General features: G+C 40.9%; 1 protein-coding gene across 1 annotated transcript in view; it reads left to right on the plus strand.

Moving 5' to 3' along the window:
• crsp7 (cofactor required for Sp1 transcriptional activation, subunit 7) overlaps window positions 1-21254 on the plus strand; it is a 57391-nt gene extending 36137 nt beyond the window's left edge. The window contains exons 2-3 of the mRNA XM_060905262.1: window positions 16747-16821; window positions 18126-21254. Of these exons, the coding sequence (XP_060761245.1) occupies window positions 16747-16821; window positions 18126-19730 (1680 nt within the window). The 3' untranslated portion in view covers window positions 19731-21254. The remainder of the gene's footprint in view (window positions 1-16746; window positions 16822-18125) is intronic.
• Window positions 21255-22712: the final 1458 nt, after the last annotated feature.

Below are 22712 nucleotides of genomic sequence, written 5' to 3' on the forward strand. Positions count from 1 at the left end.
AAGGTCCGGGTTCGAGCCCCGTGGCTGGCGAGGGCCTTTCTGTGTGGAGTTTGCATGTTCTCCCCGTGTCTGCGTGGGTTTCCTCCGGGTGCTCCGGTTTCCCCCACAGTCCAAAGACATGCAGGTTAGGTTAACTGGTGACTCTAAATTGTCCGTAGGTGTGAATGTGAGTGTGAATGGTTGTCTATGTGTCAGCCCTGTGATGACCTGGCAACTTGTCCAGGGTGTACCCCGCCTTTTGCCCATAGTCAGCTGGGATAGGCTCCAGCTTGCCTGCGACCCTGTAGAACAGGATAAAGCGGTTAGAGATAATGAGATGAGACTTAACTCTTATTCCATATTGATATTTTGTGCTAGAAATTTGTTCAACTTTACGGCTAGTTTATTTAGCAGTTATTTCTCACTGACTACGTTTACATGCACGTCCAAATCGAGCTGCTGTTGGTAATCGAGCAAAGGGTCCCATCAGGGGTGCTAGAGAAATCCAATCCTACATGCACAAGTGAAATCGGGCTATTGTGCAAGGTGCATTGTGCACCCGAGCCACACGTGGCGCTACACGCCCCATCGTGTTGGTACACTTCCGGTTGTCGTCATGAAGAAGAGCTATAGTGTTGCCAGATACTGCTGACGTTTTCCAGCCCAAAACATGTTCAGATCTGCTAAAATGCACTTAAAACCCCCAATCTGGCAACACTAGCAGTTCCGTGTTCAAGCTGTTCGGCTTGCTCTAACAGACTATGGCTACAAACTGTCCGGCGCAGACCACTGTTTTGTAAGACAACTTATTTTGCACAATAATATTTTTCTAAAGTCCATTTTTTGCTTACAAAAAATTTTTTTTTGCTTACAATTTAACTTATGTCTTAATAAACACACAAAAAGTTCAATTGTTTTGTTTTTATTGACATTCTTCAGATGTTGGACATTATATATATATATATATATATATATATATATATATATATAAATAACACACACACACACAAATACAATGACTTGTTTATGTACACAATTCACAGCTATGCAACAGCTGTACAGATGTATTTGGTGATGCAGTAAGTGAGCTAAATTTTAACAGTGCAAACAATGCCACAAAAAGAAAAGATTCATGCCGTTGTCATGCCGACCGAGGCTGTTGTGTTTCCCGCTTGTGGTCTCGTCACTCGTCACTTCTGGAAGTAGCTCGACAAGTAGCTCGATAGGGTTTACATGCACAAAGTAGCTCGGCAGAAATCGCATAAACTAGGTCGTGTAGCTCGATTCTGAGAAATCAAGTTCAGTTGAATTTCAGCCGAATTAAGGTGTATACATGGCATTTTGAACTTCGATTTCAGTCGAGCAACGGCAGAAATTCGATTCTCTCTATGTGCATGTAAACGTAGTGACTGATGCTCATCTGATAACACCCCCCACCCCCATTGAAAACCCATTGATGTTCAGCGTCTCTGTAGTTTAATGCTACTACGGGATGTACTTTGATCTTAGTGCAGCAAAGCTAGACATTTTATTGGACAACATGCTTTTAAAACGTTATTTCCTGATGCCCAGCTTCACTGGGGATCTATGGAGAGTCACAAACAGTAAGGTAGGACTGGACGCTGGGCTTCTGTATGATGATTGGAGGAACTCTCAAATCTCCTGAATGTCATGTGACTGACAGCATTTTAAAATTAGACGTCGCATCTGAGGGATTCAAAGCTTAGTCCTTGCAGTGTGTTGGCAATTGGAATCGTGAGACTAGCTGCCGCTCATTCTTGTTCTTTACCTACCAACATACAGTTCTTATTTCCATTTGTATATACTGTAAATAAAATTTGTAAATATAGAGTTTGAGTTTGGTTGCTTTCATTTTGGTTCAGTAAAGGCTGTTTATTTTAAGCCAGGCAATGGAGGGGAAATCTAGCCAGCTAGCTGTTAGCGGTGCGAAATGGCAAACGTTGCTAATGTTGGTGACCTGATTTTGGAGAAGACATTTGATGCTCTTCCATAAGCCAGTATCTCACTGGGCTGCGACAGCTTGCGACCAATTGTGAACGTCATTCGTGAGTGTGTTTCAAAAGTGTCTTGAAACATTCGCGGGGCTTCTCAATTTCCTCCCGTGAGTCGCAAAGTGTTGTTTCTTGGTCGCTGAAATTTTGAACATGTTCAGAAAAATTTGTGACAGTTTCTCTCAAAATGGTCGCAAATGCGTCGCTGGTGTCATAAGGGTAGTATCTCACTGGGCTGCGACAGCCTGCGACTAGTTGGAGACAACAATTGCGATAAAATATGCGAATATCAATTCAGTGTGATTCCAAATAATTCGCATATTTTATCGCAATTGTTGTCTCCAACTAGTCGCAGGCTGTTGCAGCCCAGTGAGATACTACCCTTATGAGGAGAGGCTCAGAACTAAATAGGGCAGATCAATGCCCAAGATGGATTTATTTCAAAAGTCAGGGAGACACACTTGCTCATTTTAGCTGTATTGGTATGATGAAGTAAACTGGTTAACTGGGAGTGCTTTGACCAAGAGAATGTACTGCTGACCTTGTCTCTTAATGACACCATCCCAGGGATGGATTATTTGGTCAAAACTGGGTTTTGGAGATTTGGCCAACTTTGACAGGGCATACAAAAGGCATGAGAAAAACAAGGAACACAAGGTCGTCTCATCTCATTATCTCTAGCCGCTTTATCCTGTTCTACAGGGTCGCAGGCAAGCTGGAGCCCATCCCAGCTGACTACGGGTGAAAGGCGGGGTACACCCTGGACAAGTCGCCAGGTCATCACAGGGCTGACACATAGACACAGACAACCATTCACATTCACACCTACGGTCAATTTAGAGTCACCAGTTAACCTAACCTGCATGTCTTTGGACTGTGGGGGGAAACCGGAGCACCCGGAGGAAACCCACGTGGACACGGGGAGAACATGCAAACTCCGCACAGAAAGGCCCTCGCCGGCCCTGGGGCTTGAACCCGGACCTTCTTGCTGTGAGGCAACAGCGCTAACCACTACACCACCGTGCCGCCCACACAAGGTCATGTGCACGCTTAAGTTTACTTGGTAGAGTCAGAGTAGAATGCGTATTAGAAAGAGTTCTCTTTTAGAACAATACTTAATTTTTACAATAAATGTAAAAACTTTAAAGAACTGAAGGCAATTCTTTTTTTTTTTTTATTACCAAAATTCTATATCTCATTTTAAATAAGTGCATTTTTGATCGCTATTTTGTCACTGCTATAGCAAGTTGTGTTTGAAATATGCTATGTAATATCAGTCCATATGTCAAAGCACTGGCCATAAACGAGATTCGTCAAGACCTGTGCGAGACTTCATAGGATGGAAGTAAAACGTACAGCGGAAATCAAAGTGGCCAACGTTGTCAAAAGATGCACGCGCCCTCTTTTCGAATGCTGACGTAATCAAGCTGGAAGTTTTGTTTGTTTTGATAGCAATCAGGAAAGTTTGGGGGAAAAAAATGGCCAGTAATCGTCATTTAAACTCATTTTTGTGCAAGATTTCATTTGGAAAACAGCTTTCAAAATGGTGGCACTGACACGTCACGTTTCGAAGTCTCGCGAAGGTCGCGTGGGTAAGCGACGCCTGCCGTGGAACAATTTAACTAGATTCACCATGGCTAAAAACCGAGTAGGCTGATAAGTATAATATTTAATTGCAGTTAGTTGCCGATACGAGTCACGATATAAGGTTCCAAAAACGTAATTGAATAACACGTTAATTCAGAAATAAATCAAGTTTAAGAATAACTTCAGTTCTCCTTTAAATATGACTTTGTTCAGATCCTGTAATTGGAGCTACAGGGAGAGGTCCTGCAGGACGGACGGACGCACACAGGGGAAACCCTGGTCAGTAACGTGTACTCACTCACTCGAATTGTCAAAAGGCAGATCATCTCTTCCCCCCCCCCCCCCCCCCCTTTTTAAATTAAAGTCCAATCTAGCAACAAAATTGCTAAGCTGGCAACACTGCTAATCACTCTTCTGTATTACATTGGCAGGGAAATCATTGCTGAATAATTCAGTGAGTTGTGTTGACTAAATTTAATTAATGTGGGGTTTTTATTTATTTATGTCTGCAGTCATCTTTCATGAGCGTAAACCCTCGAACAGTTTGGTAGGTAGTATCTGAACCAATTAGGCTCATATCACTTATGGCCATAGCTGTTCAACCAGTTAATCAAATTGTGCCGTTCACTCTGACGAGCACATTGAGATTTTCGTATGGAATAAAATCAGTCAGCAGAACCCAAACCTCAATTTGTAATATTTTCAGACAATCAAGAAACCAAATGAAAAGCCAGTATTGTTTTTTTTTCCTTTCTTCATACCTGCAAACTAGTCATCTTTCAGCGAAATTCGCCGTTTTGATCCCAAAATAGGTCACTTGTGTGAATCGTGTAGATCCGAAGAGGGTTTTTTTTGTTTTTGTTTTTTTATGGGGGGGGGTGCGCAAGGCTACGTTGCTGAACATCTGGTTTCAATGTACTACTACTTCAAAGTACTACTACTACTTTTCTCCTCACACCCACATTCAGACCATTTCCTCTGCCTTCATACTTCAAACGTCTCTCTGATTGGATGACATTCCAACAAGCCAATAGTCTTACAGAATGCTGGACAGTATCCGCGAATTGTAACTGAATAGAGGCGGGGTTTTCTTGAATACGGGTGTGTATAGGAGGATGGCAGAGATCATCCAAACGCAATGCAGAATGGGACACTGAGTCTTGAAAACAGCTCACGGAATCATATTTTCTGATTGTTTCCGGAACTCTATATTACATCTGGAGACGGGAAAACATTTTTAGTATGCGGAGAAAGCTGTGTTACGATGAGTGCGATTTAAAGAGGCTTTAGGGTGTTTTTTTTGGTACCTGTGATTTGGTGGTCTGTGAGTCGCGTTTTTATGACGTAAGACGCAAGGCTGTTACGTTTGAACCGAACGCGCGACACGGAAGCTGTTTCTGTGGGCTGAAACAAAACAGAAAAAAATGTCAAATCAGTTTGAGTAAAGTCATTTTTTGTTGAACATAAGGCTCTATAAACGCGTGTTTTGGGTAAGAGAAATCATTTTTATGTGAAACTATTGGTGGGATTGTCAAAACTATAACGTAATGTGTTGATCTTGGTTGTATTCAGAGAACCAGTTAGTTGTGTGTGTGTGTGTGTGTGTGTGAGAGAGAGAGAAAGTGTGTGTGTGAGTGAGAGAGAGATATTCTCTCTCTCTCTCTCTCACACACACACACACACACACACACACACACACACACACACACACACACACACACACACTCTCACACCATGAATTTGGCAGCACTGAAGGAAAGGAGGGCTGAATTTGGTGTGCTGCTGGTAATAGGGCAGAGGTGGTGAAGAAGGATAGCATGGCGCGAAAGAGGCACATAGCAGAGCAGCATAAACGTGCCCTTGAACGGCTTGTTCGGGCCAAAAGGTCTAAAAAAAAAAAAAAAAAGATAAACTGGTCTGCTGAAGAAAGTTTCCAGTGTCACACTTCAAAAATTACTTTTTTAAATTTAAATTACTTTTTATACTTTTCCTTCCTTAATGGTAATGTAATGAGGTGTCAGATGCAAAACTGAAAATTGCAAAGCTAAAAATGAATAAATCTTGTCTTTGTTTTAAATGTTGTCTTTTCCCTTTATTTTCCTTGATCGCGCGCTGTTTAAGGGGGCCGGGGGGTTACCGGTAGTTTGTCACCTTTTTCAACCCTCATGAGTTTGCAGGTATGTTTCTTTCTCTGGTGTGTACCTTAACAAGCCCTTGTATATACATGCACATGGGTTTCTGCAGCTGATGTTTGCTGACCCACAGTCTCTTGTAATGACTGCTAATTATTAGGGCTGGGTATCACCAGATACCTCACGATATGATACTATGGCGATATTTTGCCCACGATGGCGATAATATCACGATACAGCGATTCTGCGATAATCGATATATTGCAAGAAATTTCAACCACATCACGATATGTCTCACTGAAGAAAATCAGAATTTATTGACCACTGTAAAATTACATTTCACATACATAACTACACACTCTTGCCAGACATATATTTGTCTCTATTCCACTGCTGGCAAAACCAAGAGTTGCTTCACTACAACATACAGAAAATTCCCATTTCTGTGCTAGTATTCTCAACTTTTCTGTAAGCATGGACACATCAGTGCTGCTTAACAAGCAGAATCAAATTGTTTTATGAAAACTTGCACTGCAGACTGCACATACATTTCAGTGCTAACACTAATATCAATTTGTTCTTTGTAAACTTGAGAACATATACCGGAGAACATTTAACTTGTGCTTATTTTGCAGGAACAACACACTGTCTGAAACATTGAAAAGTGCAGTGTGCAGCTTAGTCTCCTACTGTGCATGCGCGAAGCCTACTGCGCATGCGCAAAACACATGAATTAGCAAGTTCTCATACAGACTGGTTTATTATTCAAAACAAGGCATTACAAATTATTTGACTCGGCCAAAGACTCGACCAATACGCACAAAACATAAAAATCGGCAAATGCGCGAAATACTCACCGATTTTTTTTTTTTTTTTTTTTTTTTTTTTTTTTTTAAATCAGCCCAGCTGATCGGTAAGACAAAGGTACTGTTGAATTTTCCTACTCTCCTGGATTTCGCGCATGCGCAGTAGGCTTGGTAGGATAACTTTACAGAACACCGGCTCACTTTTTTTTTTTTTTCCTCCTTTCCTTTGGAATCCAAAGTGCCTCCAAACATCTGCCTTAAAGTTCGGCGGCGTCTCTAGGTTGACGTTAACAGCCATGCTTACTTGTTTTTTTTCCTCACTGCAACCGCCGGGGAAAAAAGAGAAGACGACGAGTGCCTTGCAGTGAGGGAGCGGCACAGCGACACTCACTGCAGGAGGTGCGGAAGTCGTACTGGATTTACAACCCGTCTGAAACATGATTTTATTATTTGAAAAAATATCGATATTCAAATTGAGTATCGATATTGAATCAGAAGACAAAGTATCGCGATATATCGCCGTATCGATATTTTTGCACACCCCTACTAATTATACATGTAACAGTAGTTTTATCTAATTTTGGAGACAAGGTGCTGGATTTCTAGCCAACCTTTGGTTGGTGAATTCAGTCAAGCTATGGCATGCTACAGAAACCCATGTGCGCACTTGTATGGGATTTTTATGATCTCCACTAGAGGCTTGCTGGGTAAAACTGCTGCTTCTTTGGTTCAAAGCTAGAGCAGTGTGTCAGGCACAGGGCCAGCAGGCTGGGACTGGCCTGATTTTTAAAAACCCTAAAGTTTGCCTAAATTATTTTATTTCAACTCCAAAATCAGACTCTGTTGCCTCTGATTTCATTCTGTACCTTCAATCTTTTTAGGCAGATTGACTGCAGTTGTTGTTGCTGCTGCATTTGTGACACTGGCTCCTTACCTGGTAGGATTTTTGTAGGCAGACATCCAGGTGTAGTAACAACTATGAAGATGATGCACTGGGCAAAGTACGGACACGTTAAATAGTTTTTAAAAAAATTGGCCTAAAAAATAAGTGCCTCTAAATTCATTAAAAAACCTAATAAAATTGGATGTCTGTGATTTGAATTCTGTAGCTTTTGGCCCACTAAGCAAAAATAATTGGGTGTCAGGGAGAATTCTTTTTATGACCCTAAACTTGAAAAATCTGAAAGTCAGTCTACCTTTTAAGCTGCATCTTTTCTTTGCATGTTCTAAAGTGTTGGGCCAACATGAGCCACTAGATGATCAGCTTCAAACTGCCTTGGCTTAGGTTTTACAAGGCCGTGTCCACACGGCAACGGATTCAGGTGAATCTGATAAAATTGTTTATCGTTTCGGCCTGGCGTCCACACGGCACCGGCGTTTTGGGTGCCCCAAAATGAAGTCTTTTGAGAACGGGTTCCAGAGTGGAAAAATTTGGCAACGGCCCCGTTGCGAAGTCGTCTGGATGAGTAGAACGGATTTGTTTACGATGACGTCACAACCACATGACTGTCAGTGCTTCACGCCGGGTAGAAGTGTAACGAACTCGATGCGAGTTGTCAGCAAATCCTATAACTTGGTTCATGAAACGTGCTTACAAAATATTTTCACTGTGAATATTTGTGTAATGGTGCAAAGTGAGAGAGTGAGAGAATAGCCCTTAGGGCAGAGTCTTTAGTCCAAACACTGCAGAAGTACTGAGTATAACCAAACCGTGCACCACCCGTGCGCTTTCCAAAAACAATCCCGCCAGCAAAAATAGGAAAAAAAAAAAGGAGCGATCTCACCTCTTCAGATGTTGGTTTAAGTCCGACAATACATTCCTCAAAAAGGGCATAGAAGAACAAAGTAAGTCCATCAACGTGTAGCATTCAATTTATTCCGGACCATTAAAGAATTCTGGAGGATATCAGAATGTTGGCGCACCGGCTTCCATCTACCCCCATTCATTCCTCTTTCCGTGTCTTTCGTTTTACGCTACTGATTTAATAATCAAAACTTTGTGGCTGATGCTACAGAAGAAGGGGTTTATGCGCATGCGTCTACTTCTATTGTTCTGGTGTCTCCGATGGGACCGTCTTACAGCGCACGCAGTGGTGTGGCATGTGTATTGCATCATTTTCAGCAAGCGTTGCATTGCCATATGAACCTGATATTTTACTGATCCGTTGCCCATATGGACGCAATATTTAAAAAAAAAAAAAATCTCGTTGTCGTGTGGATGTAGCCCAAGTCTCTGGAACTGTACTGGAGTTGACATTACATCACCATAAACATTCTTACAAACAATGCTGGAGAGCACTAATGGTGAACCATGCATGTTGGTCCCGACTTGCCCATAAGTGTTCAATTTTGTTGATCTCGTGTGACTGCATAAAAATCCACAGCGTTTTCCACGAGGAAAATTTCAAATAACTCTATAATGGGATGTTCAAGAAGCACTAAGAGATGATGGTGTGATATTTTGGACTGGAATAATTAGTAACAATGATAAAACAATTGGTTTAAAAAAGTAAGCTGCTGGCATGAAGACACAAGCTGATATTCATGCAGGATGCCACTCCATCACATGCTGCCAAAAAGAGAACTTGAAAGTGGGTTTCAGAAATAATCGTCTGATGGAATGGCCAGCATTTTCAACTGATTTGAGTCCCGTTGAGAATCGATGAAGCCTTATCAAACATCTAGCTGTCTGTTTTCTAAAAAGAATGGTCAGTAAGATGCTTTTTCAACATCAACCATCAGAAATTGAGAATCTAACCAGGCCAGTGGATTATAGACTCCTCTTGGCCATCATGGTTAGATAAATCTTTTCTAAATGAGCAACGCTTCTGGGCAATTCCATGTAAATGTCAACCTCACCATGCAAAAATAAAGCAACATGTAATACATCAAAACCACTCCCAGAGATATCACCTAGGCCTGTATTTTACAGATGTGAATAAGTTGAACCAATTTGTAACCAACCTAATATGTCACTGTCAGTCTTTCTTTCTTATAATGTAAACCCCAAGCTAAAATCAACTTTGATCATGTACAATTCTATATTATTGCCACAAGCCACAGAAATGTATGCTAAAATCCACAAAACAGCAAAACAATAGCCATCCTAAATATTATTTAAGAACTTTGATAGTTTTAGCTGATATTTAGAGAGTTTTTCAAAGGGTTATGGTGGTTAAATTGCTGATTTTCTAAACATATGCCATGTCTATTTCAGACGCGTCACATCCATAACGGAATTTCGTCACATCCATAACGCTGACTTTTCCTTCCGAAACTCTGAATGAAATACAAAATATTTTAAAGATTTTTTAATATTCACCTTGGACCCCTCTATCAAATGGATATCTCCATTTCGACATTAGGTTTACAATTTCACAGAGTTTGATAAAAATGTACAGTCACCCAAGAAAAGTGATACTTTTTCTGTCACATCCATAACGCATCTTTTATTGGCATTTTCTGGCATGCCCTAGATGTACTATGGGAATTGTTCTTGTTCTATCACTTCTCCAGTATGGTACAGCCTTAAAATATGCAACACCTGTTTAAATACTGGGAGACAATAAAACATGCACTGGGTCATTTGTTGCCATTTTGAGTTCAAGTGTCACGTCCATAACGCTGGAATTGCTCTTCTGTAGCAACCGCTTTCATTAAACTTTTTTTTTTCATAGATTTGCATTTGCTACAACCCTGTTTCCAAAAAAAAAAAATCCGAGATGCTGTGTAAAATGTAAACAGAAACGGAATGTGATTTACAAGTCAAGGAAACCCTATACGCTGCAACCCCGCTATAACAGTCTTTTACTGACTTAGTGGGTCAGTCTTCCAAAAAAAAATCTCTCACATCTACACGTGTTGGCCCTGGTGCACTCTGAGCACCATTAGGACTAATTACAGTACTGTACACCTGTTCCGGGTTGGAGCGTAATCACAGCATGCACTTACTGTATGAGGACTTTCTAAACACACAGACTTGAAGTATGTGCTGTACCTCATGTGACCAAGCCTTGTATCTGTGCATTGCCTTTCTGGTTTTGCCTTTGCTTCCACCATTGTTTGTGCCTCGTTTGACCATTGCCTGTTTCACAACCCTGCGTTTTCTCAGGGTTTTGAACTCTCTGCCTGCCTGTTTTTAAATAAACACACTTCCTGCAATTATAGCCGTCATTTGCCTGCTTACATAAGACACTGAGCCATGCGTTTCACTTCCCTCCAGAGATGAGCAATAAGTAATCAAGTACACGGTCAGGTTAACAATGTGTTCATGCCATAAAACAAAGGTTAACGAGCCTCGCTTGGGTGTCCATCACTAAAAATTATCGAGATCATTGATCTTTTAATAAAAGGATGCAGTGTTTCCCACAGACCAGGTAGCAATTTGTGGTGTTCCACTGTGCCGATGAGGGAATCGTGCACGGTGGTGTCGTGGCAGTCGGTGGAGTCGGTCATTGGGGTGTATGCAAAGTGTTTACAGCAGGTGGTGTTCAAACACACAGTATTTTTCTTCAGAGTCACCTGCTGGGACTATTTTAAAGCTACAAGAAGCATTTGAGATTATTCAGTTCAATCTAAATTCTTTTAAGTTCTTTAAGAGAAGACAGCTAAAACAATTTTTACCAGAACCCTGCCTGGTTTCATTCCTCGACCCAACTTTACATTACAGGGCAGGCCATTAGTTTGCTGGGCTTGATGTTGGTGGAAAACCTGTCTTTTTAAATTTATGAAAATTACTCACCAAAATTGAAGTTAAAGTTTAGTTTTTCCCTTAGTTTTTTTTGCCTTTTTGGTGGCAATCTTTCAATCATTCTTTAGCTGACATTCAAGGAATAAATTGCAAAAAACAAGCTGGAGGTTTTTATTTTAAATATTGAACTCAACACTTGGCTCAACCAATACTAAAATGAAATAAATAGTATAATGTAACAACAAAATAATAAAATTAGGCTAGTGGGAAATCCTTATTTATTGTGAATGTCAAGCCATTATTAATAACTTGCATGAATGCTGAAGCGGGATAAACGGGAGAATGCAATAAGGCCGGTTCCTCGCATCAAGCTGCTACTGTATGCATCAAAATTGGTTTATAGCCTGACTCAGGGATGTTCGTTTCCTGTAAGCCAAGAAGGCTATGATAAAGCTCATCACGAGCACGACGTAGGCTACCTTTTAAAATAAGGGGTTGGAAGGCGAATCGGGAAGGCTGCGTTATTTTTAATTAGCCCAACAGGCCTACTTGCAGTCCGGGTATATGCGCAACGGCAGGCCTGTATACACGCTTCTCCGTCTCTCTCTCTCTCTCTCTCTGTGCGTGCGTGAACGAAAAGAAAGAGCACTATGAATGAACGGAACGATACGCAACGGAAATTTTTTTTTTTTTCAAAAATCGCGAGTCTGATTGTGTGGCGCTGCGCCACACAATGGTCTATGTATGGGAAACCCTGGGATGAAATGACTTGACATCAGGAATTTTGCAGCAGATGAATATTTAGAAAACATAGTGAGTCAGTGGGTGGACACTGACAAAGATGCGCTGTTACAACGACACCGCCATCGTTTCCATAATGGACGAAAAATCCGTTCATAATCCTTTAGTTCAGTTGATGAACTACGATAGTGACTTGCAAGGAGAAATTCATGAGCAGGAGAATGTGCCTAAAATTTTGCACATCACGTGAGTGTTTGGTGTGACAAGTGGGTCTATTTCAGTATTACGGACTTTTCAGTATAACCAACTATTTGGACGTCCCCCAAGGAGTTTGTTATAGCGGGGTTGCAGTGTATTTCGTTCTTACAGCTAATTTGGTTAATTGGCAACAGGTCAGTAACATGATTAGGATGCTGTTTTTATACACGGAGAGGCTGAGTCTTTCAGAAGTGAAGATGGGGAGGGGCACTGCATTAAAAGCAGAAGTGTCTGTTGTGGAAATCACTGTATGGGCTCAGGAACACTTCAGAAAACCATCTCTGAAAACAAATCCACAAATGCAAGTTAAAATTCTACTATCCAAAGAAACCATATAGAAATGGTATTCAGATGCCTTCTCTGGGCCTGGGCTCATTTATGATGGACTGAGGTGAAGTGAAACTGTCCTGTGGTCTGATGAATTGAAATTATTTTTAGGAAATCCTGGATACTGTGTCTTCAAGGCTAAGGAAGAGCGGGACCATCCAGCTTGTTCTGTTTGTTCAGTGTGCAATTTTAAAGCCAGGATGGTATAGGGGTGCATTAGTGCACATGACCATGGGGTAGCTTGCACATCTTGGAAGGCATCATAAATGCTGAATGATATATAAACAGGTTTTGGAGCAATGTACACTACCGTTCAAAAGTTTGGGGTCACCCAGACAATTTAGTGTTTTCCATGAAAAGTCACACTTTTATTTACCACCATAAGTTGTAAAATGAATAGAAAATATAGTCAAGACATTTTTCTGGCCATTTTGAGCATTTAATCGACCCCACAAATGTGATGCTCCAGAAACTCAATCTGTTCAAAGGAAGGTCAGTTTTATAGCTTCTCTAAAGAGCTCAACTGTTTTCAGCTGTGCTAACATGATTGTACAAGGGTTTTCTAATCATCCATTAGCCTTCTGAGGCAATCAGTGCGTTTACATGCACATAGAGAGAATCGAGTTTCTGCCGTTGCTCGACTGAAATCGAAGTTCTAAATGCCATGTATACACCTTAATTCGGCTGAAATTGAACCGAACTTGGTTTCTCTGAATCGAGCTACACGACCTAGATTATGCGATTTCTGCCGAGCTACTTAGTGCATGTAAACCCTATTGAGCTACTTACTTCAGCACTGCCCCTTCCGGGAGTGATGAGACCACAAGTGGGAAACACAACAGCCTCAGTCGGCATGACAGCGAATCATGACAACGGCATGAATCTTTTCTTTTTGTGGCATTGTTTGCACTGTTAAAATTTAGCTCACTTACTGCATCACCAAATACATCTGTACAGCTGTTGCATAGCTGTGAATTGTGTACATAAACAAGTCACTGTATTTGTGTGTATATATATGTCCAACATCTGAAGAAATGTCAATAAAAACAAAACAATTGAACTTTTTTGTGTGTTTATTAAGACAAGTTAAATTGTAAGCAAAAAAAATATATTTTTGTAAGCAAAAAATGGACTTTAGAAAAATATACAATTGTGCACAATAAGTTGTCTTACAAAACAGTGGTCTGCGCAGGACAGTTTGTAGCCATACAGTCTGTTAGAGCAAGCCTAACAGCTTGAACACGGAACTGCCAGTGTTGCCAGATTGGGAGGTTTTAAGTGCATTTTGGCGGATTTGAACAAGTTTTGGGATGGAAAACGTCAGCAGTATCTGGCAACACTGCGATTTAACTTTGTTTATACTCTTGAATAGCTCTTCATGACGACAACCGGAAGTGTACCAACACAATGGGGCGTGTAGCGCCACCTGTGGCTCGGGTGCACAATGTACCTCACACAATAGCTCGATTTCCTTGTGTGCATGTAGGATTGGATTTCTCTGGCACCCCTGCTGGGACCCTTAGCTCGATTACCGACAGTAGCTCGATTTGGATGTGCATGTAAACGTACTGAATGAGCAAACACATTGTACCTTGGGTGACTGTACATTTTTATCAAACTCTGTGAAATTGTAAACCTAATGTCGAAATGGAGATATCCATTTGATAGAGGGGTCCAAGGTGAATATTAAAAAAATCTTTGTTTAAAATATTTTGTATTTCATGCAGAGTTTCGGAAGGAAAAGTCAGCGTTATGGATGTGACAAAATTCCGTTATGGATGTGACGCGTCTGAAATAGATATGGCATATGTTTTAGAAAATCAGCAATTTAACCACCATAACCCTTTGAAAAACTCTCTAAATATCAGCTAAAACTATCAAAGTTCTTAAATAATATTTAGGATGGCTATTGTTTTGCTGTTTTGTGGATTTTAGCATACATTTCTGTGGCTTGTGGGAATACTATAGAATTGTACATGATCAAAGTTGATTTTAGCTTGGGTTTTACATTATAAGAAAGAAAGACTGACAGTGACGTATTAGGTTGGTTACAAATTGGTTCAACTTATTCACATCTGTAAAATACAGGCCTAGGTGATATCTCTGGGAGTGGTTTTGATGTATTACATGTTGCTTTAATTTTGCATGGTGAGGTTGACATTTACATGGAATTGCCCAACACTGGAGTGAGAGTTGCTGGAAATGGGCCTCTATACACCCATGTAGTTATTGCACCAAAAACCAGACATTTGCAGCTAGAATAGTCATTTAGCACATTAGCAATGTAGAGTGGATTTCTGATTAGTTTAAAGTGATCTTCATTGAAAAGAACAGTGCTTTTCTTTCAAAAATAAGGACATTTCAAAGTGACCCCAAACTTTTGAACGATAGTGTATACAGTCTTCAGATGTCTTTTCCAGGGAAGGCCTTGCTTATTTCAGCGAGACAATGTCAAACTGCATGGCTCTGTAGTAAGTTTGGGTGCTAAACTGGCCTGCCTGCAGTCCAGACTGTCTCCCATTTAAAACGTTTCATGCATTAAAAAATGCAAAATACGGCAAAGGAGACCCTGAACTGTTGGGCAAATGAAATTGTGCATCAGGCAAGAATGGGACTGCATTTCTCTTCATAACTACAGCAATTGGTCTCCTCAGTTCCCAAACGTTTACGGAGTGGTGTTAAAACAAGAGGTGATGCAACACAGTGGTAACATGCCCTTGTCCCAGCTTTTTTTGAAATGTGTTGCTGACATCAAATTCAAAATGAGCATGTATTTTTCAAACAGCCTTAAAGTTCTCTGTTTGAACATTTGATGTTTTTTTCTTTTGTACCATTTTCAGTGAAATGTAGCTTTCCCATGATTTTACAAATCCTCACATTCTGTTTTTATTTATAATTTACACAGCATCCCAGCTTTTTTGGAAATGCGATTGAAGCAGAGCAGTGGAAAAATGTGCATATTGTTACATTGTGCATCTCTTGGTCTCTCCAAATATTGCTTGAAATTTCTCATAAATTGTGAAACTCACTGGTGTGTATATTCATTATTTTTAGATGTCCGATAATTGGTGTTTTGCCTAAGAGCTTGATATGTACTGTATAGAGATCTTGCAGTCACGTGACCGGAAAGTACACAACCGCCATCTTGTCGGTCAAAAACACCGCTGAATACTGCTGCACTCGTGTACAGAATGGATCAATTTCAACCGACGGACTACACGGCTCATTTTTCTAATGAACAGATAACTAGATACATGTCTAAAATAAACGATCTACAGATTAGTGACCCTTATGGCTTTCCGGACGGAGTTTTCACGACCGGATTTTGAACTGCCAGCGGAATACCCGGACGTGTATAATTACCTCATTAACTTTCCCTCGCTGTTCAGTGGTGAAGCACTGCGTGCCTATAAATCTCTGGACAGTTATCTTTACAGAAATTCAGGATTTGTCAGCGACTCAGATGTGGCATCTTGTAAACAAGAATCCTCATTGGATGGGTAAGTCACTTAAGTATTGCGTATAGCACTGACCAGCTGATTATAGAATAAGGTAATTCTAAATCGTCCGTCTTGTTTACATGGATCTGGCGTTGGAGAGGTAGAGGCTTGGCAGTGGAGGTTTGAGTGGCTGTTTTCTGAGCTTAGTCAACAGGCCGGCTCTGCAGCCTCGCTTTTGCTTCCGCTCCCAGCGCCGCCTCCTTCGCTTTGCTCCCGATAACAATCCACGGAGACCCTGCTGGTCTCGCTATCTCGTCCAGAATGTTGTGCATGCGATGGAAATCGCTACAAACCGTCATTTTCTGCTGGAAACCAATGTCCAGTAAGTCCATACGGTTGTAGTGGATATTGAAGTCCGGTACAGACGAACAACACGCAAAAATACACACAAAAAACATAAAAACGTGCACAGGTAGGGAGAGCTTGTAGCCGCAGCCGTTGTAGTAGAATTGTATGTAGTAGGGTTTTCCAGAAGAAAAGGTAGAAGTAAAAGCAGAAGTAGAACCAGAAGTAGAAGGCGGAATATGGCGTTTGACCGACAAGATGGCGTCTGTCACAATCTGGATCGGCTGTGACGTCACATGCAAGTGCTCCATACATGGCACAGAACATGATAGGATCTCACATTTTATTCAGGTTTCTCATCACCTGTCTGTCTTTCTCTTCTGTCTTTTATGATCAAACCTTAACGTACTGATCTTTTCTGCCCAACAGATCTGTAACATGGTTGCAGTCCTTGATGTTATCACCAATTTGGAGAAATATCCAATCACTAAAGAAGCACTTGAGGTAAGTATGTTCCTCACTGACCTTTTGTGAGAAAGGTTTGTGAAAAGTTTGGGTATATGAGTGAATGAATGGCAAACCATGTAATCGGATGTTTTTCAAAGCCTTGATGATAAAAGGAGGCCTGGCGAGAGCAGATATTCAGGTGCCGGGGGTGACCAACAAGTAAACGGCAGTGGTGATGAGCGGTATTCACACCCACAATCGCTGTCTGTGAGCCATTAGCACCTACTAGTTGTCTTCTGTATTTTGAACAGATAAAGTAGCATAATCGGACTGGTCCAAATGCCATGAAGCTGTGTTTGTTACCTTGCCTGTTGAATGCTGATTCCATGTTTTTGTTTTTTGTTTTTTACTTGAGACAAATTTTAATATTTCAAGTACAGATGTCACGAGGAATGTAATTAATGCTGTGTTCACACTTATACCGGTACAATAGTGGTATAACTGTATCGATACAAAGTATACCGGTTCAGTTTAGTGCATCTGTCCACACTAGTGAGAAATGTTTGCGGTTTTCTTTCATGGAAGTTGAAATGCGCGTGCGCGAAATGTTTCCATGGTTACCGAGTAACTTCCTTCCGAGAATATGGCAGATGAAACGACGTGTGCGCGCTTTTTGTTGTCAATGTAGTCTGTATTTCTGGTGGTCATTTATTCAGTCGAATCGTATAAAACGCGCGAGGCAGTTGAGAAAGGAACAGAAAACGAATCTCCCTTTCTCCCCCCTCACTTTTGTCCCTCTTTCCTTCTCTTCCCCTCCCTTTCTCCCCCCTTTCTTTGCTCCATGTAGCTCCACGGTCGTTTTGAGCCATTTTGACGTTTTATTTACAGCTGGAAAGCACGCGCGTATTGTATGAATAACCCGGAAGACGAATGGTTCATTGCGCTTGCGCATTATATTTGTATCGATACAGAGCCGCTTCATCTGTCCACACTACAGCGAAGCGCTACTGTACCGGTACGAAACCCATACATTTGTGGCTCAAATGTCGTGGCTCAGGTGGATAAGGTGCCATACCATAAATCTGGGGACCCGGATTCGATTCCGGCCCGAGGTCATTTCTCGATCCCTCCCCGTCTCTCTCTCTCCCGCTCATTTCCTGTCTCTACACAGTCCTATCCGATAATAAAGGTGAAAAAAGCCCCCCAAAAAAGTGTCTGTATGAACTGGTTTCAAACAGGGTTATTGCTTTCTTTGTAGCCACTTATTACAACGGCGCAGCCTGACTTACACTTGCTTAGTGATCTGGGGGGGAGCAACACTGGTCAATTTTATTAATTTGATGTTTTTCTTTTAAATACAGGAAACTCGCTTGGGAAAGCTCATCAATGACGTCAGGAAGAAGACGAAAGACGAAGACCTTGCTAAACGTGCCAAGAAACTCCTTCGAAATTGGCAGAAACTGATTGAGCCCAGCCAAAATGATGCTTCTTCTCGAGGGGTGCAAGGCGCCCCAGGCTCAGCCAATGGCAGTTCTCATCCATGCCGAACAGACACGCCTCCAGCTGTTCCCCCGCCCAGCAAAAAATCTCCAGAACTTAAAAACCGAAATGACGTTCACAACACTTACTCAGCTACAGCAGAAAAGTCTAGAAACCGAAAACACAGGGGGGACCAAAGGGATAGTCCACATCTGCCCCCTAAAATGCACAAAACATTCACATATGGGAACACATTTTCTTCCACCCCTCCATCAAATGGATTTAGTGGCAGCCCTGAGCCTTTCCTTGAAAAACCAGATGATGCACCTTCTTCTGATAGAAACTGCCCAGAGCATCTTGACAATGACAAACAAAACAAAATCCCTGTTAATGCTGTTAAGCCTCATCCGAGTTCTCCAGGGCTTACCAGACTCCCCAGCACTTCATCCTTACTCAAAACATCAGTGTTACAGCAGCAATCAAGAACAGAAGGAGATGGCAGTGACAAACATTCAATCAGTAGCCCTCAATTCTCATTAAGTCCACATAGTGTAGCTCGTGAGACAGTGGCTAAGAGGTCTTCAGCTTATGCATCAAAAGGGACTCTGTTGAGCCCGTCTCATAATTCAGCCCAAGTGCCCTCTCTCTTGCCTTTAACCTCCCCAAATCAAATGTCTCATGCTGATGGTCGTCTAACTCTAGACCTAGAGGACTCGGTTCCCTTCAACAGATCAATTGAGAGAACCTCTGAATCCCTTCATAACAGTGCAGCACAGGAGCCTTCGGAACTGTCCAGGCACAATTTCTCACCTGAGGTTCCTAAAGCTGGGTCAGAAAGTGCAACGTTGAACAAAAAAAGAAAGCAGTACAGGTCCAGGAACTACACGGTAAATCTTCAAGGCCAGTGCTCAGAGGACAGGACAAAACCTGTGCGCTTAAAAGAGCGCAGATTGACTTTTGACCCAGTGACGGGACAAATAAAACCCCTCACTCCAAAGGAATCTCACCAGGAGGAGGAATGCCAGGGACCACCAGTTTTCGAGCCTGCAGTTATTGAGAGCCCTCAACAGAGGCCACCTACGACTGCTCAAAATCCTTTCCAGCAAACGAACTGGAAAGAGCTGTCTCGGAACGAGATCATTCAGTCCTACCTTAGTCTTCAGAGCAACGTTCTGACTTCCTCTGGAGCGCAGACCCATGGTGCACACTTTTTCATGACGGAGTATTTGAAACAAGAGGAAAACGCTGTTAGAGAATCGAGGAAAACTCATGTTTTAGTCCCGAGCGGCTCACCCGCTGAACTACCGGGCTTGAGTCGAGAGGTAACGCATGAGGACCTTCACAGAATAGACAAAGAGCACTGGCCAGGAGTTAATGGCTGTTATGACACCAAGGGAAACTGGTATGATTGGACAGACTGTATATCTTTGGATTCTCATGGTGATGAGACCAAATTGAATATTCTGCCATATGTTTGCCTAGACTGAGAACGACTCTGATGGCTTTTGGTTTTCATCGCCCCTACTGTGAGTTTAAAAATAAAAATAAATTAAAAAAAAGTAAAGACTTCTTTATATTCAGTACTGAAGTTTTCTGATATGTGGAGTGAAAAAGGGGGGTGCTTCGGTTTTCTTAAACAAAAGGTAATTAAATAGATGTCCTGTTTGTAATGTGCTGCTACCAACAAAAATTTGCAAACTAAATTTGTAAATGATAGCTCAGAATAACTGGGCCGGTTATTGCACAGTGTGTATAGGAGTCAGAGCACTAAGCAGTGCAGGTTGGAAAGCAAGTCAGAAACTTGTTTGGCAGTTACAAAAAAAGCTTTATGTGACAAAGAATAAATTATACTTTTTTTATCATGTATGCATCTATTTATTTGACTTGATTTTTCCTATCAGAAGGTTTATCTGCCAAGATGTGCGAATATCTTTAAGGCTTTTCATTTTTCATGACTTTTTTTTTTTTTTTGGGTCCGTCCCTCCCTGCTTTGTGATGGACATGTGGTGTGTACATTATTATTATTATTTTTTTTTTTGTCGTCTCATGCTAAATAGTGCAGCCAACAACATTCCATGTTGCATTGTTCAGTTTATCCTGTGTATGTGATTTCCATGAGAGAGAGAAGCTAATCTATTTTTAGACATCTTGGATAAGAAATAATGGAAGTATAATAAATATATTTGCTTAGATAATTATACAAATATCAAAGACATGATGTTTATTTCACTTCATGCCACAGTTGGAGAGGCAGCAGTGTGTGCGCCTCTCCTTTTTATTTAAAGAAAATGTTAAAATGCTGGAACTGTACTCATTACCATTCCTTTAGATGTTTGCCTTACTGGACACACACACTTTAATTTCAAGAGCCTTTGGGAATATAGTTTATTTTTATTTTTTATTTTTTTTTTGTATGATCGTTTCCAGCCCCATAATCTAACTAGCGCACGCGCAAACACAGACAGTAATGTGCATTATCTGCATGTCTGTACATAGTTATTTCAGTCCATGTAAAATGTCTGTCTGTGAGATCACATTGCAAAGTATAAGGCGATTCTTTGTTCTGAAGATCATTCATGTTCGTCAACCTGTCAGTTAATTTAAGATGTAATTATCATGCGCTCAGCATTTTACATGATGTTTTTTTTTTTTTCTTCCCCTTCCCTTTAAATTAAATCTGGTTTGTTTCATTTTCATAACATTTTGTTAAGGCAGTGAAAGTGATTTTGCTGCTGACTTGCAAACACTGTGTGCTCTGCTACTTTCGTACCAATGTGCCTTTTTAATGTAAAGAAAAGAAATTGGAATGGCTTCAGCTAGCTTAACTTGAAAAGTACAACCTATTTCTTAAAACCATGTCCGATATTGCAGGGATACACATTGTTTTTGAAGCAATGAGCTCAACCCTTGTTAAGGGTGTCATGAATCTGCAATAAATCCAGATGGCAAACTATTCTGATCAGTTAGTTGATCAATACTTTTTTTTTTTTCCCCTCCCCCCCAGTGTTCAACATAACTAGTTTGTTCAAAATAAATGACTTGATTTAATCTTGTCCATTATGGTACAGTTTGTTAGTAATCAAAAGTATGTTGGATTTTGCTTCTGTTGTAAAATATTGTCTGCTTTTATTTATTTATTTTATTTATTTATTTATTTTCCTTTTTCGGGGGGGTATTTAAATATCACCGTTTCGAATTGTCCTGTTTTAACCTTGCAGTAGTAGCCTAATTTTTTACTTTAAATGTCTTGATGCCTTACAGAGTATACTGGGGTAAATTCTAATGTAGTATCCCTACTTTGAATGGTGTGTATCCTGACTACATCCCTTGGGGATGGCAGTTTTTCACAGGAGGATTTGAATCATAATCGTAGGTTTACAAAATAAAATGTCAGTGGATCAGATTGATGCTATTCCACTGTTTCAGGTCAGTACTGTATTGGTACATCCACATCCCTCCCTACTACTGTATATATACTTCAATGTCGTCACTGTGATCTGTTCTACATGGCCACACAGGTTCAAGGTTCAGTGGTGTCTGTGCAGCATCACGAGCCTTCACAATGACTGATACAAAACGTTGCAGGAAATTCTGACTTTGATGCTAGGGACAATTGTTAATTACAACATCAATTCCAAAAAAGGTTGGGACACTGTGTGAAAAATAAAAACAGAATGTAAAGATTTGCGAATCATGGAAACTATATTTCATTGAAAATCGTGCAAGGACAATAAATCAAATGTTGAAACGGATTTTATTTATTTTTGAAAAATATGCTCATTTTAAATTTGATCAGGACCACATTTCAGGAAAAGTTGGGACAAGAGCAACAAAAGACTGAAAAAGTTTTGTAATGCTGGGGGGGGGGGGGGGGGAATTAATTTGATTAATTGGCAACAGGTCAATAACATGATTGGGTATTAAAAAGAGCATCACACCGATGCTGAGTCTCAGAAGTAAAGATGGGGAGGGGTTCACTCACCACTCTGTGAAGAACTGTGAGAAGGCAAATGGTGCAACAAGTTAAGAATGACATTCCTCAGTGTAAAATTGCAAAGACTTTGGGGATCACATCATCTATGGTACATAATCTCATTAAAAGATTTAGAAAATCTGGAGAAATCTGTGTGCAAGAGACAAGGCTGAAAACTGACACTGGATGGCTGTGATTTTCAGGCTCTCAGGCGACATTGCATTAAAAGCAGACACGTGTCTGTAGTGGAAATCACTGTATGGGCTCAAGAACACTTCAGAAAACCACTGTCTATGAAAGCAGTCCATTACTGCATCCACAAATGCAAGTTAAAACCAGATATAAACAATATCCAGAACCACTGCCACGTTCTCTGGGCCTGAGCTCTTTTACGATGGACTGAGGCAAAGTGGAAAATTGTCCTGACGTCTGACGAATCAAAACTAGGTGTGGGTGGGGTTTTTTTCTTTTCTTTTTTTTAAAAGGAATCATGGAC

Source organism: Neoarius graeffei, chromosome 23, assembly GCF_027579695.1.
Source record: "Neoarius graeffei isolate fNeoGra1 chromosome 23, fNeoGra1.pri, whole genome shotgun sequence".
Lineage (NCBI taxonomy): Eukaryota > Metazoa > Chordata > Actinopteri > Siluriformes > Ariidae > Neoarius > Neoarius graeffei.